The sequence below is a fragment of the Nannobrachium achirus genome (assembly GCF_963921795.1).
Source record: "Nannobrachium achirus genome assembly, chromosome: 19".
NCBI lineage: Eukaryota > Metazoa > Chordata > Actinopteri > Myctophiformes > Myctophidae > Nannobrachium > Nannobrachium achirus.
In genome coordinates, this window is record NC_137826.1 from 8,899,977 (window position 1) to 8,921,229 (window position 21,253).

The 21,253-nt window shown below is 40.2% G+C and overlaps 1 protein-coding gene across 2 annotated transcripts in view; it reads right to left on the bottom strand.

Annotated features, from left to right (window-relative positions):
- taok1b (TAO kinase 1b) overlaps window positions 1-21,253 on the bottom strand; it is a 70,527-nt gene that overhangs the window by 15,564 nt on the left and 33,710 nt on the right. For both annotated transcript variants that reach the window (XM_080749625.1, XM_080749624.1), the window contains exons 6-19: window positions 18,965-19,010; window positions 17,940-18,036; window positions 16,710-16,823; window positions 15,513-15,604; window positions 12,574-12,667; window positions 11,960-12,041; window positions 10,094-10,261; window positions 8,836-8,903; window positions 8,145-8,283; window positions 5,339-5,467; window positions 4,573-4,662; window positions 2,731-2,877; window positions 1,062-1,190; window positions 613-696 (exon numbers count right to left, since the gene is read on the bottom strand). In XM_080749625.1, coding sequence (XP_080605751.1) covers window positions 613-696; window positions 1,062-1,190; window positions 2,731-2,877; window positions 4,573-4,662; window positions 5,339-5,467; window positions 8,145-8,283; window positions 8,836-8,903; window positions 10,094-10,261; window positions 11,960-12,041; window positions 12,574-12,667; window positions 15,513-15,604; window positions 16,710-16,823; window positions 17,940-18,036; window positions 18,965-19,010 — 1,479 coding nt within the window. The remainder of the gene's footprint in view (window positions 1-612; window positions 697-1,061; window positions 1,191-2,730; window positions 2,878-4,572; window positions 4,663-5,338; window positions 5,468-8,144; window positions 8,284-8,835; window positions 8,904-10,093; window positions 10,262-11,959; window positions 12,042-12,573; window positions 12,668-15,512; window positions 15,605-16,709; window positions 16,824-17,939; window positions 18,037-18,964; window positions 19,011-21,253) is intronic.

The window sequence follows — 21,253 nt, forward strand, 5'->3', positions numbered from 1 at the left end:
AACGCTGGATGCATGTCTGTCTATGACAGGGGTGGGCAACTTTGATGATGGCGAGGGCCACTATATTTCCACCTTCACTCCAGAGGGCCACATTGCATATTGCTACGTCCTACTTTGTCATTCTAGTATCTCATACAAAAGAAGTAAAAATAGCAGATCTACAAGCTCAAAACGCATTAGCTTGTAGATCGGCTATTTTTGCTTCTTTTGAATTGGAATCCTGAATTTTATTTTGTTATTTTTTTTTTTATTGGAATCCTGAAATGTAACATTTTGATTTAATTCCAAACGCATTTAGTTATATACTCATGTTAACTTTATGAACCTAAATACAAATACATTGGACATACAAAAAATACATTTTAATACTACTATACTAGTCATTAAGCTACTAATATAGACTGACGGAATTAAAGCAGGTCATTTTTGGAATTGTAACATCTGAAATCAATAATATATAAGTATTCCGGTATTAACCTGCGGGCCGCATGAAGTGAAGGTGGGGGCCGCATGTGGCCCCCCGGGCCGCCAGTTGCCCATGTATGGTCTATGATGACAAGTGCGGAATAGGTCAAAGGTGACAGTCGAATCAATGTGAAGTGCTGTGCTAACCTGGAAGTGCTGGATGTTCTCCTTCTGCTTGGACAACCACTCCTGCTTCTCTTTCTTTGGGGTGGACTGGTTCTCGCTCAGCTCCTGGCCACGTGTGTGCACATTTGAAATGAAAATGTTTTAGAGGAAGCAGAGTAGGACCAACCAACATACTGGCAACATGATATCCGATACACCAGTGTAATGCACTTTTTCACAGATTATACAGTGACATATCAAGTACAACATTTTGGCACACTTGACTTGTGGTTATTCATATACACTAGATCTCTGAGAGCAGCACTTAGTTTCTCAGGGAGCAGTTAGGGGTTAAGTGTCTTGCTCAGGGACACTTCGACACATTGCTGAGGCCTGGAATCGAACCTGGGACCTCCGGTTTCCCAGGCAGCCTCTCTAATCATTCCGCTATGGCAGCCCGCAGAAGTTGTGTGCTTGTGTGTTTGGCGTACCTCTTTGAGCTGCTCCTTGCGTAGCTTGTACTCGCGTTTCTGTGACTCCAGGAAGCTACTGAGCTCTTTCTTCTGCTGCACCTGGATGTGCTGTTGGAATTTCTTCTCGTCGTTGTTAAACGTCTTCAGCTGGACGAAAACACAGGTGCAAAGTAAGAGACATTATGTTTTCAGACATATGGATGCACTTTTCCGCTAAGACGGTTGCAAGTAGTGTGGTCAGAGATAAAACAAGAGAAGACTGCAGAGTCTCAGATTATGGCACGCTAATTTACCAATTTTACACTCGTATTAACCACGTGAACCCTACAGTATATTGTTGGTTGTGCGTTGAACAGCGAATACAGCCAATCTACAAGATCTACAAGCTCACAACCCGTCATGAAGTGACGAGTGTGAGCTTGTACATCTGCCATTTTGGGAAAATGTTCAATATGGAAAAAAAGAAGGAAAGAAAGAAAAACAACAATGACATGCCCAGAAGGACGCCATAAGGAAATGATCTTGTCATGCAGACGTGTTTATGTAGGATACTCCTACTGAAATTAAATGAGGAAAAGAGTTTCATGATAATTAAGGTCATAAGTAATCTATGTGGCAACTGGTTTACCCGTTATAAAATACTTGGGAGGCATGTCTTTATAAAGATATCACATCTGCCTCAGAATACGCAATTATGTGCAATGCAACTCCTTTGTGTTTGTGCCGGGTTATTTTTGTCTGCGCTGCCATTTCAAATATGCCACACTGTACCTTTTTGGAAACTCACATTGCGAGGCTTTATTTAATTTGGACTACTCATACTCCCAAAAGTGTTTTGGTTAGAGGTTAGCAGCACAATGTTTAAACTTTATTTCCGTTTAATGTGTAGCCTGCAGCCCGCAACTCTGTTCTGCCGCAAACGTACAGCAAGTAAATTGCCACTTTCTCCCCTGCATAGCAATTTCCTCTCACATGTAATGTACACAACATCATGTGTTACATATATATTTACTGCAAGAAAGATACCAGTCACCGGTTAAATGCTGTACCAGGTACTTTTCAACCATCTATAGAGCGTAGAGCTTATTCTCTTGTAACGTAAACAAATACCAAATATGGCTAATAAAACAGTGGTGATATAGTTCAATCTCTGTTGTGGGGGGGAAAGACAATTTGTTAATTGACAATTGCCTAACAAAATAAGACAATTAATTGGCTAATAAAACAGTGGTGATTTAGCTTAAATCTCTCAGTTGGGGAGGGGAAAAACAATATTTTTTTTGTCTTCAACAGTGGGGCCGGGACCCCTAGGGGGTCCTCAGAATTACTACAATTACTACAAGTCCTTCAAATCTTTATGTGATAGGAACTTTTCTCCTTTTTTTTTTACATTAACCACTTGATCTCTAGCGTCCATCTTCTGAGAACTTTAGCCAAAAAATAGCAGATCTACAAGCTCACAACGCCTCGCAGCGCGAGGCGTTGTGAGCTTGTAGATCGGCTATTTTTGGCAGCATTGACGGTTCAAGTGGTTTAAATATCTGAAAACACAAATCGCACATGAATCCAAAATACACTGATGATTGTGCTGTCAAACGATGAAACTATATGGAATCTATGAAAGGTTTGTTGGCCCTGAAAACGTTGAAGACCCCTGGTCTAATTTATAAGCATCTGCTGTACGTACATCTTTCTCCATGGCAGCTTGGTGCTTCTTGAGCAATTTTTCCATCTCTTGTGTGAAGGTGTTCCTCTGGCTCTCCAGCTCCTTGTCCAGTCGTAACCTGTGCTCATCCATTTCACCCTTCAGCTTGTTCTCCAGTGCCATTAGGTGCTGAGGGCAGAGCAACACAATGGGCCTCATTCACTAACTCTTAGTAAATGTCCTGCTATGTTTTAGTGTAGATTTTGTATGCATGTGTATATCTATAAGCCTATATAACATATCGTCGTTGTCAGGTGGAAACCTTGTATGTCGAAAACAGTTCATTTTTATCGTTTAAAAAAATTAACTAAACTAGTGAAAACAGCCGATCTACAAGCACCGCGAGGCGTTGTGTGCTTGTAGATCTGCTGTTTTCACTACAGTTGTGCGGCGGCCTTGTCTGATGAAGCAAGGTAACTTGGGAGATACAAGGTTTCTGCCCGACAGTGACGATATATTTTCTTCGCTTTTATATGTTATGACAAATGCTGTGCATATAAACATTTAATTTGAGGTTTGGAACAATTGTAATTGATTTTGCATGAAGAACAAGACATTCTAATAACAGCTACTCGTGATTTGTGGCACAGACGAGTGCCCACCGGCAGACGCCAGTAAAAATGAGTAAAAATCTGTGTGTACAATTCCTGAATGAGGACCATGAGTTTGTATGGTGTACTACTATATTGTAAAATGGGTTGTTTCAACAACTGTGTTGTAATAGTTGTACAGTGACAATATTCATGGTTAAGTTATAATGGAACGTTCATACTTTGTGCATTCAAGACGTGGTATTTGACCCTAGCCACCGGCTAGCATAGGGTGACAGCTAAGCATTTCAATAGCCAGCTAGTTGTCTAGGGGACAGGGACCTAATACAGTATATACCATTGCAGAGCAATGGTATATACTGTATTTATAGATAACTAAAACAGAACTGGTTTCAGGGTATGAATTCAATGAGGTAATGGGCTGCGGGATGTAAGAGCCTTTTAATAAATTCTTTGTGGCTTCGCTTCTGAACCTCACACACTGCAGGCAGTTGTCTATGCCATTCCAATCATTTCAAAAAGCCCCATTTCCCTGGCCAGTTTATGGCTCTAAGGTTGCTACAACAAACTGCCACGACCGTCAATAGGGCGTCTGTCTTACAAACTCTAAAAGTACCTGAGGGTTAAAACCTCCTCAGAAGATGACACAACCCATTTCCACCATAGTCTTTTTTTTATGATGCACTTGCAAACAAATCCAAAAATGTAAAATAGAAAGATATTTTAACCAATTTAGAACGGGTACACATTATTATGTATCATTATTTTATGCTTTAACCATTGAAAAATTGCAAGCTTGTAGATCTGCTATTTTTGAAAAATCGTGAAAATTAGAATTTTGACCCGATTCTATAAGTGTCTTTTGAATCCTTCTATGTTTCTATGTCAGTAATCTGGCTAGCCATCGTCAAAGAAAAGGTCCTTTTCACTTAAATGGAGCTCAGCTAGCCTGTTCTTGAGAGACTACTATGTCAGTGGTTCTCAAACCTTTTCATGTGAGGGACCCCCAAAATGATATGTAATTGGCCACGGACCCCCATCTCAAAATATATAGTTCCAGGGACCACCCAGAAGCAAAATTGGAGTTACAAACGTTCGCTTTGAAAATACATATAGTCAAAGATTTTCACGACTTTTTCAAAAATAGCGGTGCCGCGCTGTGAGCTTGTAGATCTGCTATTTTTCACTGGTTAAAGCATTCAAATAATTCTAGGCCTAAATGGGTAAAAACAAATTATATTTAAAATCCATTTAAAGTTCTGCATGCCATTACCTTCTGGTGCTGGCGCCTCATGCGCTTGTAGCCTGACATCTGCTCCCGCAGTTCAGAGTCCTGCTCATGTTCCTGCATCTCACGAGTCACCTGCGCGCACACACACACACACATGCACAGTGGTCTTGTAAAAATGTAAGCATTTTATTTACTATACATAGTGTAAGAACTATACATGTAAATTACTAAGTAAGTAAGCCGCCTTTGTGGCCCAAAGGTCAGGAGCTTGTCTCTTGTTTCTATAATGTGAGGCAGATGTGGGCCATTTTTATCGTCTTTGGTATGACTTGGATGAGAATTGAGTGTAGGAGTGTGTTCGGTTTAGCAGCGATAAATGTGATCAGTATCCAGTAATGGTTTTACATGTAACATTAGTGTGACTACAGTATATACAGCTTTACGTTTAGACAACTGTTTGACAGCATGAGGACACTTTGAGAGAGATTGGAACCTACAGCCTTTCTGTTACGGGACTGTCACTTGGTAAGCTATTCTGAAATTCTTGTAGATTGGCTATTTTATTTCCTTCAACATGAAAGAAATTTGATTGGGGGAAACAGAAGAGTAGACCAAGTACAGAGCTGAGCAGCTGACCACGGTCAATAAGTATTCTGTATGTATGATAATACAGAATGGTATTAAATGGGGGTCTGAGGACTGATGCAAATCAACCTCCTTGAAATTAAATCAGTGGTTTAAGTGGTTAAATGTAACGTTAATCACTGGTTGAGGATTTGACAGTGAAGTGTGTGTGTGTTCCTCTCACCAGCGATGCTGTGCGTATGGTGGCAAAGTGCTCTCGGTTGCGGTAGTGCTTGCGGGGGCCCTGGGCCGCAGCTGGCTGGGGCTCCGAAGGGCCACTGGCCTCTCCTTCCTCCGGCCGCTCCTCTTCCTCCTGGAGACACAGCCCACATCCAACATCCACTCATCATCATTAAGTTAAACAGAGCGCACAGAACAAATGCCAATACAGGGGGGAAATGTTTTTGTTGAGGGCCAGCATATCAGTCAGAGTGACACTGACTAAAAAAATTAACATTCTGTATTGTACCATATACATGTATTTTTTTTTAAGTACAGTAAATAACTTCTTCACTTGGCTGTGGCCGACTCAGAATGCAATTGTTTGAATTAGATTCAGGCTTTTAATATGAATGTTCCACTATTTGCTTTATATCATTTATAAAAAGGTCTTTAATACTTTCTGATAAAAATAGTACATTTGCATGCGTTTCAGTGCCGATTTAAGGACTTTGCAGACAGGCGCGATTATTCACACGGAAAGAAACAGACGATTTTTTTTTTTTAAAGAATACAATGATTCTTTATTACCTCATGTACGCCGGCTCTGAATGTGCCGTGCGACAAGTGGCTGCGGCAGTGCGTTTTTTTCCTAATCAAACCCAGTTCGATTCGTTCGTTTTTTCGCATGCGGTAAAAACTCATTGGTAAACGGAAAAAAACTAAGGGTGGGGAAGTTAACGCGATATTAACTAATTAACGCAAAATCCTTTTATCGGCGATAATATTTTTAACGCGCGATTAACGCAGTGATTTTTGCCCCCCGGTGCAGTGAGTTTTGAGCCTCGGTGCACCCCGTAGTCAGGAAGCGAATGCAGCCCGCAGTGCAGGGACACGCAGTAGTAAACAAGACAGTCACACAGACAGTCAGAGCAGTGGAGGTTTTGGGACACAGGCAGGGGCAGACAGACAACCACGGTTGCACTCATTGGAGACTATTGGACTTCACTCAGTAATCACAGTTCTCTCGAGAACACAGCACATTATTTTGACGGGGAGTGGAGGCTTCTGTTGCATGGACTGACTGTTATGAAGACGTTAGCTTCACATTAGCTTCAGACGTAGCCTACTAGCCTACTAGCCCTGGAACTTGTCTGTGCTTGTCTGCCCCAAAGCCTCCACCATGCGTGTAGCCGGAGAGTGTATCATTGAAAATAAAGTCAGCAAACTGCTGATCACCGACAGTGCACACAACATGATCGCAGGGGCCAGGGAACTGGATGGGCATAATGCCTTGTGCCACACATCTTCAGCGAGCTATAGCCTATAATCTCCAAGCAATACCACGTTAATGTTAATGTATTGTTAATCTAAGGCTACCAACGAGCCATCACAGTGTCTACATAATAACAGGGTTTATCAAAGTGAACTAGGGGTGCCATAATCTTAACACCAGTCCAGGGTGCGTTGCCTCAGAATACTTTGATAATGTTTCAAATGTAGCCTATCAATATTACTTCAGTTAAACCTAGAGCCTCTATGCTTTGTAAAACGCTGCACTGTACTTGAGTAATTTTTCCATACACAAACGCTTCACAAAATAAAAGATTAGAAGCTCACAACGCATCTTATGTGAGCTTGTAGATCGGCTATTTTTGGTGAATGTTCCACCCAGAATAGGGATGCTGTGGTTAAAGTGATTAAATGCCACGTAAAAAGTTAATTTATTTCTAATCTGTCCTAATGGAAACGCAAATTTTGCCCCAGAATACTTTGATAATATTTAAAATGTAGCCTATCAATATTACTTCAGTTAAACCTAGAGCCTCTATGCTTTGTAAAACGCTGCACTGTACTTGAGTAATTTTTCCATACACAAACTCTTCACAAAATAAAAGATTACAAGCTCACAACGCATCTTATTGTGAGCTTGTAGATCAGCTATTTTTGGTGAATGTTCCCCCCAGAATAGGGATGCTGGGGTTAAAGTGATTAAATGTATAAAAGTTAATTTAAATCTGTCCTAATGGAAACATTTTCTCGAATATTCTGGACAGTAAGCCTATTTGTCATATAGAATTTGAATAAACTAGGTATTTGTCTACCTCCCATGTTGATATGAGTATTATATATCTGTTTAAGGTAGTTTTAGAACAGATAAAAAATATGCGATTAATTTGCGATTATTCGTGATTAATTATGGACAATCGTGCGATTAATTCGATTAAATATTTTAATCGATCCCCAGCCCTAAAAAAAACGCACTGCTCCTGTGTGCAAAGCCCTTTAGACCACGTTAATATCAACGTCAACCGCAAGAGAGTCATATGAATGTTTTTGGAAGCGTTTAAAATCAATAAATCGGTTACGACAACCAGACATTTGGCAGAGAACTAGAGCTGTCACGATATGACATTTTACATGACGATTAATTGTCACTCAAATAATTGGCAATTAACGATTTAATTGTGTTTTTGTCGTTGATAATTACATTTCTGTTTGGCTTTTAGGCTTTGAAGTTGTACATGGTAGATATGACACATAACCTAAATATACAAAGAAATGACTGACATATTTGACAACTTACTACTTAAAAAATAACTTTGATGGTGGAAATAGCCGATCTACAAGCTCACAACGCGTCGCGACGCGTTGTGAGCTTGTAGATCTGCTATTTCCACTATTTTTGACAATTCTTTTTAAATATATGAACGTTTTTCAACATGGAAACGATTATGACGATTATGAAAAATAATCACGATTATGTCAAACAATCACGATTAGACGATTATGTAATAATTGTGACAGCCCTACAGAGAACCACCACCCACCGGTTTGAGGTGTATGACGGAGCTGTTGGACATGACGGTGTGGTCCCCGTCCATCATGCCCAGCTCGCTGCGGCTGTCCTGGGACGCTTCGTTCAGGCTGTTGACCGAGCTGCTCTGGGAGCTGGCACTGATGGACATGCTGGGGATGGAGTGACCAAGGTTATTATAGTAAACGAAAACTAACTAAAAAACGAAAACTATAATGGAAAAACATTTTAGTTAACTGAAATAAAAATAAAAACTAAGCTTTTTAAAAAAACTAAAACTAACTGAAACGGTATTGTGTGTTTACAAAACTAACTAAAATAAACTAAAATTATAGAGAAAATCTCCTTTAGTTTTTGTCTTTTGTGGAAATAAAAAATAAACACCAGTTGGTGAGGTCAAAGAGAGAAGTTGTATGTCTCAACATTCCTGCCACTCTCAACAATATGATGTTTTGTTGATTTTCTTTATTAGACAATACTTTTTCCAGAGCTTTTTTAATCTCACCCCTGACAAATACCCCATATTACGTAAAAGACTAAAACTAACACTAAAACTAATAAAAACGAAACTAAAACTAAGCATTTTCAAAAAATAAAAACGAAACGAAACTAGCAACCTCACTTTAAAAACGAATTAAAACTAAACTGTAATTGAAAACAAAACCTCAAAACTAATAAAAAATAAAATCCAGAACTATTATAACCTGGGGATGGACTGGTTGCTGCCCACGCTGTTCACCGTGCCCGTACGCCCTCCGCCCGGCTCCAGCTCCTGGAGAGAGACAGAGAGGGAGAGAGAGAAAGAAAGAAAGACGGAGAGAGAGAGAGAAAAGGGAGAGAGGGGGAAGAAGGCAAAAGAGAGCGACAGGTGAAGACGTGTACAGACGTACAAGCATAAACACACCTGGTTATTTAGCGCAGCCAGTGGTTCTCAAACTTTTACATTTCAAGGTCTCCCCTTAACTCCGACAGTGTACTTGGCTCTCGCAAATACAGTAGGTATGGTAATACAAGTAGTCTCGCATAGCCAGAAAACTACACAACCTCCGAATGCTATATAGAGTCTGGAACTACTCCGAGTAATGGAAGCTGACATTTCTATATTTTAAAATACAAACATACTATAATAAAACAATAATTTCAATGATATTTGAATGTTTTTTTTCCTATGATTTTTTTTTCTTCTTGGTATACAATTTCTATGAATTGAATACCAAGGACCTCCGACGTAAACAAGACCGTAAAAGGAGTTATTTGGGGTGTTCCTTTGAGGCAGGGTGTTTAACCCATTTAGGCCTGAACACATTATGACGCAATATTTTATGCTTTAAATATAAAAAAAAAATAGCAGATATACAAGCTCACAGCGCGGCACCGAGTGCCGCGCTGCGAGCTTGTAGATCTGCTATTTTTGAAAAATCGTGAAAATTAGAATTTTGACCCGATTCTATAAGTGTCTTTTGAATCCTTCTACGATTTTTGGAAAAAACCTATGTTTCTATGTCAGCAATCTGGCCAGCCATCGTCAAAGAAAAGGTCCTTTTCACTTAACTGGAGCTCAGTTAGTCTGTTCTTGAGAGACTACTATGTCAGTGGTTCTCAAACCTTTTCATGTGAAGGACCCCCAAAATTATATTTATTTGGCCAAGGCTCAAAATATCTAGTTCCAGGGACCACCCAGAAGCAAAATTTGAGTTACAAACGTTCGCTTTGAAAATACATATATTCAAAGATTTGCACACATTTTCACGACTTTTTCAAAAATAGCAGATCTACAAGCTCGCAGCGCGGCACTCGGTGCCGCGCTGTGAGCTTGTATATCTGCTATTTTTCACTGGTTAAAGCATTCAATAATTCTAGGCCTAAATGGGTTAACTGTACTTGTACTGTACTACTTTCCTTTGTATTGACTATACTTGTACTGTTCTTCGTTTTTGTCTAATAAAATATTCAATCACGCACCTCGTCCCCGTCCTGGGCTTCTGACGTGGGTCCGTTGTGTGCTTCGTGGAAGAGGAGTTTCTTCATCTTGCGGTACTGCAGGTTGTCCAGCTCGCGCACGGCGTCCTTGGTCCTCAGGATCAGGTCCATGAGCACCGAGTCTGGCCGCTCTCGCTGCAGGAACGCATGCTGGGGGAGGAGAGACCACCGATGAGCAGGCCCGTCACAATGATCTAACTGCACTTATTTGACATAATCGTTATAACGTTCAAAGGGTCCATATATTTACAAAAACAGTGGAAATAGCTGATCTACAAGCTCACAACGGGTCGCATCGCGACGCGTTGTGAGCTTGTAGATCGGCTATTTCCACTATCAATGTTCTTTTTTTTAAGTATAAAGTTGTCAAATATGTCAGTCATTTCTTTGTGTATTTAGGTTAAGTGTCATATTTGCCATGTGCAACTTCAAAGCCTACAAGCCAAACAGAAATGTAATTGTCAACGACAAAAACACAATTAAATTGTTAATCGCAATTATTTGAGTGACAATTAATCATCATGTAAAAATAATCGTTGACAGCCCTACCGATGAGCAAGAAAAGTGAGGGAAGGGGGGAGAGAGAGAGAGAGAGAGAGAGAGAGAGAGAGAGAGAGAGGACAGAGTGAAAAGTGATGATTAGAGAGAGAGAACACAGAAGAAATCCTGGGTGTCAATTTAAAAACTGCAATCCTGAACGTATTTAGTAATTAAAACTTTATTCTAATCAATCTGTATATGGGGTGCAGTTACTCAAACTGGTCGATTGAAATGATTTTTTAATAAAAAAAACATTTTAAGACATGTTGTGTCCGACTATTCACCTTTTCACTATTCACTAGTTAGTTAGTGCTTCTGGTTTCCCACCAGGAAAAAGACATAGTCCCCAAGGCCAACCTCCATTAGCAGTAGCAAGGCCATCAGTAAGACAAGCGACAGCTGATCCCTTACTAACAATAGCATAGAAAAATATCATAATAGTAATTATAGCCATATACACAACTAAGCTCTCTCTCTCTCTATGTGTGTGTGTGTGTGTGTGTGTGTGTGTGTGTGTGTGTGTATGCCTGGTGTTTATATGTATATGTGTGTGTGTGTGTGTGTGTGTGTGTGTGTGTGTGTGTGTGTGTGTGTGTGTGTGTGTGTGTGTGTGTGTGTGTGTGTGTGTGTGTGCACTTCTGGCGTGCATATGTTTGTGTACAGAGCGTGTCGTCAGGAACTAGGGGATTAGAGGCCAGAGATAAAACACACACAGGCTTATGGGGATAGAACAGAGCGCAAACATCAGAGAGATTTAACACCACAAGTTCCGCAATCTCTCATCTTAACGCACTGACCCCACTCTCTTAGTAGTACTGCACAGTGGTACTCAACCTGTGGGTCGTGACCCCCAGGGGGGTCCACAAATTATTTTGTGGGGTCCCCAGATGATTAACTTTATGTGCAACACTGTTTTCTCACTCAACAGTAAACAAACCAACATAACGTTTAAGTGTATAGAGGGTGTATGCACATTTCTGAAGTGACAATTGAAGGACTTTTTAATACTTCTAAAATGACAAATTAAACATTGGCCAAAATGTCAAATATTAGAGGCAGACATTGTGAAAATAGCCGATCTACATGCTCACAACGCCTCGCAACGCGAGGCGTTGTTAGCATGTAGATCTGCTATTTTCACAATAGGACCGTATACAAAATGTAATGCCTCAACTCTTAGTGCTTGTCAGGGTGGGGGTCCCCAGTTAAAATATGATTATTTTTGTCGCGGCCTGAAAAGGTTGAGAACCACTGTCTTAGTACAGTGTGTGCGTGCATGCGTGTGTGTGTGTGTGTGTGTGTTCTTACACCCAGCATATCGTCAGAGTGCGGCCTGTCCTGGGGAATCTTCTGAAGGCAAGAATCAATAAAGTTTCTAAAGTAGTCCGTCCTGCACAGAGATAAGACAACAGGTTGTTTAACCCTCTGGCATCTGCCATTTTGTTTTAAAATACAAAACAACTATCTTTTTTGGTCATGGCATGGTGGTATGGGTGTGTGTGTGTGTGTGTGTGTGTGTGTGAGTGCTAGACCTGTCACAAATATTACATAATTAAACCGTCTAATTGCAATTATTTGACATAATCACAATTATTTTGTCATAATCGTTTCCATTTTGAAAATGTTTCATATATTTTCAAACATTTTCAAAAATGGTGGAAATAGCCGCTATTTCTTTTTTTAAGTATAAGGTTGTCAAATATGGTAGTGATTTCTTTGTATATTTAGGTTATGTGTCATATCTGCCATGTGCAACTTCAAAGCCCACAAGCCAAACAGAAACGTAATTGTCCACGACAAAAACACAATTAAATCGTTAATCGCAATGATTTGAGTGACAATGAATCGTCACGTAAAATGTCATAATCGTGAGAGCCCTAGTGAGTGCATGCCTGTGCGCGTGTGTGCGTCGTCTTTCTCACCATTCACTGGACTGCAGTGTGGGGCTCTCATTCTGCGCTATGTGGTATAAGGCACTCATCGCATTCATGTTAAACAAGGGCGGCTTCCTCTCCGCTGGAAACAAAGGGATAATTACAGTTATTAGACACAGAGACGGCACAGATCTTTAACCCATTTAGGCCTAGGATCATTGACTACTTTAACCATTGAAAAAGAGCAGATATACAAGCTCACAGCACGGCACCGACTATTTTTGAAAAATCGTGATTTTTCTTTGCAAGTCTTTGAATATATTTATTTAAAAGCGAACATTTGTAACTCAAATATTTGCATCTGGGGGGTCCCTGGAACAACATATTTTGAGATGGGGGTCCGCGGCCAAATACATGTAATTTTGGGGGTCCTTGGCGTGAAAATGTTTGAGAACAGCTGATTTAGAGGAAGGATTTAGAAGTCGGGTTCGGGTTCGACTTGCACACATTTTCACGATTTTTCAAAAATAGCAGATCTACAAGCTCGCAGCGCGGCACTCGGTGCCGCGCTGTGAGCTTGTATATCTGCTATTTTTCTAAGGTTAAAGCATACAATAATGGTTAAAGTGGTTAAAATCTAACGCGACTTGGGCGGATTCCAGGGCTTTGAGAGTTAATGAATCCAACCTCTCTTCTTGCCTACGGCTCTTCATCGCCGAACGGGTGTGGGAAAGGAATCTGCAGAAACACGGCTAATTGACAGGTACGTTGATTGCCTGATTAGCTGGATTCTTTACTTGTTCTATTTAACCTGTTTTTCTAATCTCTTTCCTCTCACTCTGCCTCTGCCCTCTTCTCTTCTCGCAGAATACTACACAACTATGGAGAGCCTAACCATCAACCAGTGCTTTAAAGCTGTAAGTCTGTGATAAATAAAACTGATTCTTCACACAGGCTGCATTAACTGGATGTGTGTTTTTGATTGATTGGATTTGTGCCGTGTAAGATGGCCTGACGAAGGCTGTTTGAGCTGAAACGCATCGGTTTTGTGATGTAATAAATACTGAATTGCAGTTTTCCACCGTGGTCTATTTGGATGTGCTTCCACGCCACGGTCTGTTTTTAAGGAACCACAAATCTGGAACAAACTCCCATAAAACTGCAGTCTGCAACAACTTCCTTTAAATCAAAGCTAAAAACCTGATTGCATCTTTTATTGACGTTTATTCTATTTATTATTTTGCACTAACTAACAACCAACTAACAAACCGAAGTGAATTGCAACTTGCACAACTTGCATAGTTTTATTGCTTTTTAAAATCACAGGTTGATTTGAATGTTCTAGCCGAAAATAGTCCCTGGTGAAAAGACTGATTTCAATTCTTATTACCCTCACAATAATATTTCCCTCACAATAAACTTTCATTCAATTATTCAGGCGCAGTAGCTTTTTAATGACTATGGAAATGAGGTGAACAAACACACAAAGTGATTAAAGGACAACTTTCGTTTTTTTTTTACAACAAGGGTTCATATTTTAGATTGTAAATGGAGAAAAGAAGAGTGTTCAAATGTTTTCATTTACTTCTTTCTATCGTTTTAGCCAATTTAGCGAGTTTGATTTCAGTGGTTGGGGGCATGCATACAAGTGCCCAAGTGTCTTTTTAGACTAAATAAGCCCATCCCTTACATGCACCGCATGGTTTCCTTTTATGGTTGGGTGCCTTATGGGGGCTAGTAGTGTTGCTGTAAATAATAAAGAATTTGTCGGCTCATTGTGTCTAAAAAGACATATTTAACCACTTGCACGCATGCCCCCACCCACTGAAATCAAACTCTCTAAAATGGATAAAACAATAGAAAGCAGTAAATGAAAACATTTTAACACTCATCTTTTCTTACAATCTAAAATATGAACCCTTGTTGTAAAAAAACAAAGTTATCCTTTATGTTAACACTGTTGCAATGATTTTTTCCGGCCAATGTCCCGCGTTGCCATGGTTACCATAGACTTCCATGTAATTGTGCAATTGTGTAAAAAGTGCACGCCCATGCCTAGATGATGCACCACGTGTGTGCAGGCTGTTCACAGCTTTCAAACAAAAAAATCCGCTTGGAAATCCGTTCAGGCATTCATGATTTATGAGCCATTATGTTTTCTTCAGATGTAAACAAACATGGCTGCCATGTTTGAAAGAATGGGTTGGTATGGGGGTTAAACATGCAATTTCGCGATCGCGATCATGCCCAACACATTTCTGGAGAAAACATTTTTTTTTTCCAAAACGGCCCAAACTCGGGAAACTCGGGGTTGGCACAGCACTAGTACCAATACAAACTCGGGAAACTCGGGGTTGGCACCAGATGTGTTAATGTGATGACTTTCTGGGAATGTGAGTCCCTAAGGAGATGTTGGGGAGGGGTTGGGGGGAGGGAGAGGTATGTTGAAGTGTGTATGTACACGAGAGTGTTTTGTGGTAGTCAATGTAATAAAAAAAAGGAACAAGAATGTTGTAAAAAAACATAAAAGAACGATTAACTGTATGTACCAAAATGTATGGCTAAAGCTGTGAATAAACAATGACATGTATTGACACTGGCATGGTCCTTCAAGTTCAGTGTGCAATTCCTTTTTGCAACCAACCAACCAAACAACCAATACTCCCTCCAAAACAGAAACATATCGTCATTGTCGGGTGGAAACCTCGTATCTCCAAGTTTCAAATGTGTACGTTCTTTCGCAAAGTAAAGCCCTGCTTCATCGTACAAGGCCGTCACACAAAAGTAGTGAAAACAGCAGATCTACAAGCACATAACGCCTCGCGATAGCGAGGCGTTGTGTGCTTGTAGATCGGCTGTTTTCACTAGTTAAACTCATTTCTAAAATGATAAATACAAAAAAAAAAAACGGTTTTGGAAATACAAGATTTCCACCCGATAACGACGATATAGACGTTTATAAACAGACATACAACAGGTGCACCTACCTAATTCTATACAGGTGATTCCTAGAGACCAAACATCCACCTTTCCATCATACTGGCCCTCGTCCATGGCTAGAATCACCTCTGGGGCCATCCTGGAAGAAGACAGGGAGGACCATGCAGGTAGGGAGAAAGAGACAACCCATTTACACCTGAACGCAAATCTGTGTCACTTTAGATTTGAACCACTTTAACCATTATTTTATGCTTTAACTATTCTAAGTCTAACTAAGTCTTTGAATATCTTTCACACGATTCTATAAATGTAAAAAGTTTTTTTTTTCCTGTTTTTTTTAAGGGTTCTTAACACATCGACTGCCCACTAGTCATCCCCTCTGAGTGCCCCCATAGCACTTCCATAGAAGAATACGAGGCCCTGTTGCGTCAATGCATGCGTGATGACGTCACTTGGTCACATGAGCGCAGACAGGATGTTATTGTGTAACTTACTGTATGGGCTAATGTTGATCATAGCTGTTCACTGCCGCTCAAAATCTGGACATTTTGCCGCACGCGGCCACAGTTTTAGCCATAAAACAAACATCGGAGATAAAGGGCTTTAAAGATGGGGAAATGCATTGGAGTATACGGAGAAAAACGGCCGCGCGATGCTCTCAGCGTCGACTCGAAGCGACTAGCGGCTAATGGGCTACATCCAGGCGTAGCTCCGACCTAACGGTGAGATATAAAGTTATACTGTAATTACAGTAAACGCGTCCAACGCGTCGTGGGCCTCCAGCGACATCAAAGAAATTGACGCGTTGACACCTCGTGGGCACCCGCTGTGTTAAAAAAAACCTGTTTCTATGTCAGTGGTTCTCAAACCTTTTCATGTCAAGGACCCCCATCTCAAAATATTTAGTTCCAGGGACTCCCAGAAGCAAAATATGAGTTACAAATGTTCACTTTAAAAAATACATATTCAAAGATTTGCACACATTTTCACGACTTTCAAAAATAGCAGATCTAGGTATATCTGCTATTTTTCATTGCTAAAGCATCAAATAATTCCAGGTCTAAATGGCTTAAGAGTAAGAAGCATTAAGAAGATCCAGAACAGGTTTATGATAAAACAGCGGTTCCCAACCTTTTGGTTAACCAGTATTGGAACTTTTCCAAAGTTTAGTACGGTAAATAGCGTTAGCATATACTATTTATTAAACAATTCAGTCAGTATGGTCATGACAACGTGGCTCTTACCAATATGGCGTCCCCACGAAGGAGTTTGCGGGCGAGGCAATGGAGGCGGAGCCAAAGTCTGCAAGTTTTACCAGCCCGGGTTCAGTTAGCAGGATGTTCCCCGCCTTGACATCCCTGAATGAAGAAGCCAAAAAAAATATGGAAAAAAACTATTAGTATATATTGTTACGACAATATTTATTAACTCATTTAATGCCACCCTTTCACCACTAGAGGGGGCCAAGTGTGCCACAGACAATCCCATAGAGATATGCTGGTATATGCAGAAGCCCTGCAGCCATGACTTGCCTAAACACTTTCCTTTGTGCATGTACAGGAAGAGGATGAAGTTAGCTTGAAGTTAGCTATTGGCTACCAAGCATTTTAAAAGCCTTATTTTCGTCAACTTAGCCATGATTAAACCTTGCACACCTCATGCATGGGAAAAAAACAGAGAAGAATGAGCTCTAAAAAATCCAATGCAATCCTGGATTGCATTGTTGTGGGTTTGTGCAGTTTGTTCACAGCTTTCAAACAAAAAAATCCGATTGGAAATCCGTTCAGGCATTCTTGAGATAATAGCCATTATGTTTTACACTGTTGTGAGCTTGGAGGTCTGCTACCTGAGTTGTATGGGGGTTGTATGGGGGTTAAACATGCAAAATCGCGATTGAAATCATGTTCACTAGTTTTGATGGGGTCCAAAAAAAAAAATTCAAAAATTTTTTTTCAAAACATTTTTTTTTTTTTTTTTTTGAATCACGTGTATACACGTGATTGGCACTGTGGGATGCGCTAATATATCACGTGTATACACGTGATTGGCACAGAATGAGTTAATACTAGGCTTTATTGAATGGTCAATTCTGATTGGTCAATGATGGCATTCTGCATTCTGTCATGTCTCCATAATATGCTGCTCTACCTCTATTTACATTGTTATGGAAGTATAAACTTGTAATGTAATAAAATCATTTTTAAATAGAAAATGCGTGTCAAATTATTCAATTTGCTCATAGTTAGTCGCACAACAATAATGTGGGGTTGGCACACGTAGATTTCTTCGACTTGTCCACTAGCTCTGGCCCCACGTGGCCAAGTGGATCTATCTTCTACACATGCATGTCATGTCTCAGTTGCTCATGCCTGTGTAGTCTTTCAAAGAGCTTTGGTTTTCTACATTAAAGACGGACTATCAAAAATCAACAATATGCTTTTCACCATTTAAGAGCAGACATCATAAGCCCTTACCTGTGGATCATATTGTGGGAATGAAGGTAGGCTAAGCCCTGCAAAGCACCATGGGTAATGGCAGCGATCTCCATTTCTTGCAGAGGCTTTTTATGAACTGGAGGGAGGAGAGAACAATTTGGAGTTAAATATTAAGGCCTCTTATTGGACAACACTGTTCCATTTGCCCTCTGTAGATCAGCTTGTCAGCTGTCCATCACCCCCCACACTTCCTAATGCTGTTTATTACAGCAGTGGTTCTCAAATTCTTTAATGACTCCGAGTGTACAAATGGAACCAAAGGGACCTTAGGACCCTGGAGAACCACTGCAGGGGGTCCTTCAAATCTTTGTGTGATAGAAACCTTTTTTTCTCCTTTTTTTATTAACCACTTGAACCCTAGCGCCCATATTCGGAGAACTTTAGCCAAAAATAGCAGATCTGAGCTTATAGATCGGCTATTTTTGGCAATGAGCTTTGGCGTAGAGGGGAAAAAGAGCAGACTAAGTACAGAGTGAAAGGTGAAGTTTTTGAAGTATTGACAGTTCAAGTGGTTAAATATATCTGAAAACACAAATTGACGTGAATCCAAAACACAATGATGATTGTGCTGTTAAAAGATTAAACTATATGGAATCTATTAACAGGTTGTGTGGGTCCCAGTCCCTGCTTCATCTCTCTCTCAACTTAGGGGTCCTTGGACCGAAAACGTTGGAGACCCCTGCAGTACAGTGATGAGCACAGCTGAGGAGGGTACGGCTTTAAATGTCACAGATCGCAAAATACACTTTACATTTCCAATAAACAGAAATTAAACCCATAAATGTTACCACAAACAATCCCCTTCTGCTTTTGTTGGGCCGGGTCGATTTGACTCTGTTTTTCCTCAGTTTCACGAGTCACCTAATTACTACTACTTTGGCTTTTGGAGTGCAGTTGAAAACCAAAACCCATAAAATATCCTCTCTTGTTGACAGTGGGTTGGTTGAAATCAGACCCATTATATGATCAGTTATAGAAGGAGGAGTGGTATTCTTTCCACTTACCTTCCAGGAGATCGGAGGCAGAGCCGAGACAATACTCCATCACCAACTGTGTAGAGAACAAGTAAACACAGAATGTAAAATATGTGTGTACAGTGTACACTAGGGGTCAGAAATCTTTTTGAAATTAACCCATTTAGGCCTAGAATTATTGAATGCTTTAGCTATTGAAAAAAAAAAAATATATATATATATAAATATATATATATATATATACAAGCTCGGCACTCGGTGCCACGCTGTGAGCTTGTATATCTGCTATTTTTGAAAAAGTCATGAAAATGTGTGCAAATCTTTGAACATAATGTATTTTCAAAGCGAACGTTTGTAACTCAAATTTTGCTTTTGGGTGGTCCCTGGAACTAGATATTTTGAGATGCGGGTCCGTGCCGTGGCCAAATAAATATCAGTTTGGGGGTCCTTCACATGAAAAGGTTTGAGAACCACTGACATAGTAGTCTCTCAAGAACAGACTAACTGAGCTCCAGTTAAGTGAAAAGGACCTTTTCTTTGACGATGGCTAGCCAGGTTGCTGACATAGAAACATAGGTTTTTCAAAAAACCTTAGAAGGATTCAAAAGACACTCATAGAATCGGGTCAAAATTCTAATTTTCAAGATTTTTCAAAAATAGCAGATCTACAAGCTCGCAGCGCGGCACTCGGTGCCGTGCTGTGAGCTTGTATATCTGCTATTTTTCAATAGTTAAAGCATAAAATAATGATACACAATAATGTGTACCCGTTCTAAATTGGTTAAGTGCTGTGGTGGAGTTCAGATCGATCAATAATCAATGAGAAACAGAGGAGACAAGACAAGTGGTGGTGTGGTCAAGTTTATGGAACATATCATGGACAGAAGTACAATTAACACTCTGGGCAGTGGTACGGTAGTTCTGCCCAGAAGAATGGTCAGGCGCTAGAGTTATACATGTGGCTTCAAGGCCTGTGGAACGAGCTGTACCATAACAAGATAGGCTTTACCAAAACAATAGCTACTCAGTCCTTGGTAGACAAGCTTTACAGTATCAATGATGTGTCATTAGGCTAGATATTAATATAATCAATGAACACTTGATCTACTCTATAACGTCACACATAATCAATCATGATAATCTCTAATCTACAACAGTGCCATTTCTAGATAGTCAGCAACATTTGTCAACATTTTTACATATTTTGATTGTCAGGACATGCTTATAATGCTGACACACACACACACACACACACACACACACACACACACACACACACACACACACACACACACACACACACACACACACACACACACACACACACACACACACACACACACACACACACACACACACACACACACACACACACACACACACACACACACACACACACACACACACACACACACAAAATATCTGTCTCCCCAACTGCCTCCCCAGCCAAAGTTCAGAATTTTAATGAATGTAGAATTATGTGCATGATGTAATTTGCTACAAATTAGGTGAATTAACTTTATTGACCACGTTTAAAACAATATTTGATTTTAAAATATACATCCTCTCTCTCAGACTTCTACCAGTGTGCCAGTGATCACCTTCCCCTGTGCCAATGTTGGCACCCGTGCCACACACCCGTGCCACACACACACACACGTCCTGTATATATGCTAGATGGAGATATACAGTACCGTTGTTATACAAATATTATGCCATTATACATTTATTTATGCTGTTTATACTACCATCTTTGTAACAACCAGAGGCTTCGGTCGTCGTCACTTTTGTAACAGATTTGATTTAGGGTTAGGTTGAGTATTAAGCGTCATTCACGCCAAGGATGATAACTATATGACGAATATATAATACAGTACATACATAATGAATGGCAGAGTACATGGCCCAACTATAACGACAACTACGTAAACGATATAATTTGGATCACTTTCAGAGCGATTTGTTAAACGATATATTGACAGACAGTCAAAACCTATCCAAAAGACAGCTGGGATGCAAATCAGTCTTGGTATTGGTAACAGAGATGGGGAGATGATTATTACCAGCCAACGCTGGCTGGTACTAGGCAAACTGGGATTACCGCAGGTATTTTGCAACTATCTAGCCTCCTAATACATAACCTGTACATAATCTGTGTCAGATTATTCATATACTGTAGCAGTGGTTCCTAAACATTTTAGTTGGAGACGCCGCAGACCCTAACTAGTGAAAACAGCTGAGTCATAAGCTCACAACACGTCGCAACGTGACGTGCCATTTTCAGTACAAAAACAGTGTGAAGTGAGAGGTGCTGCTGAT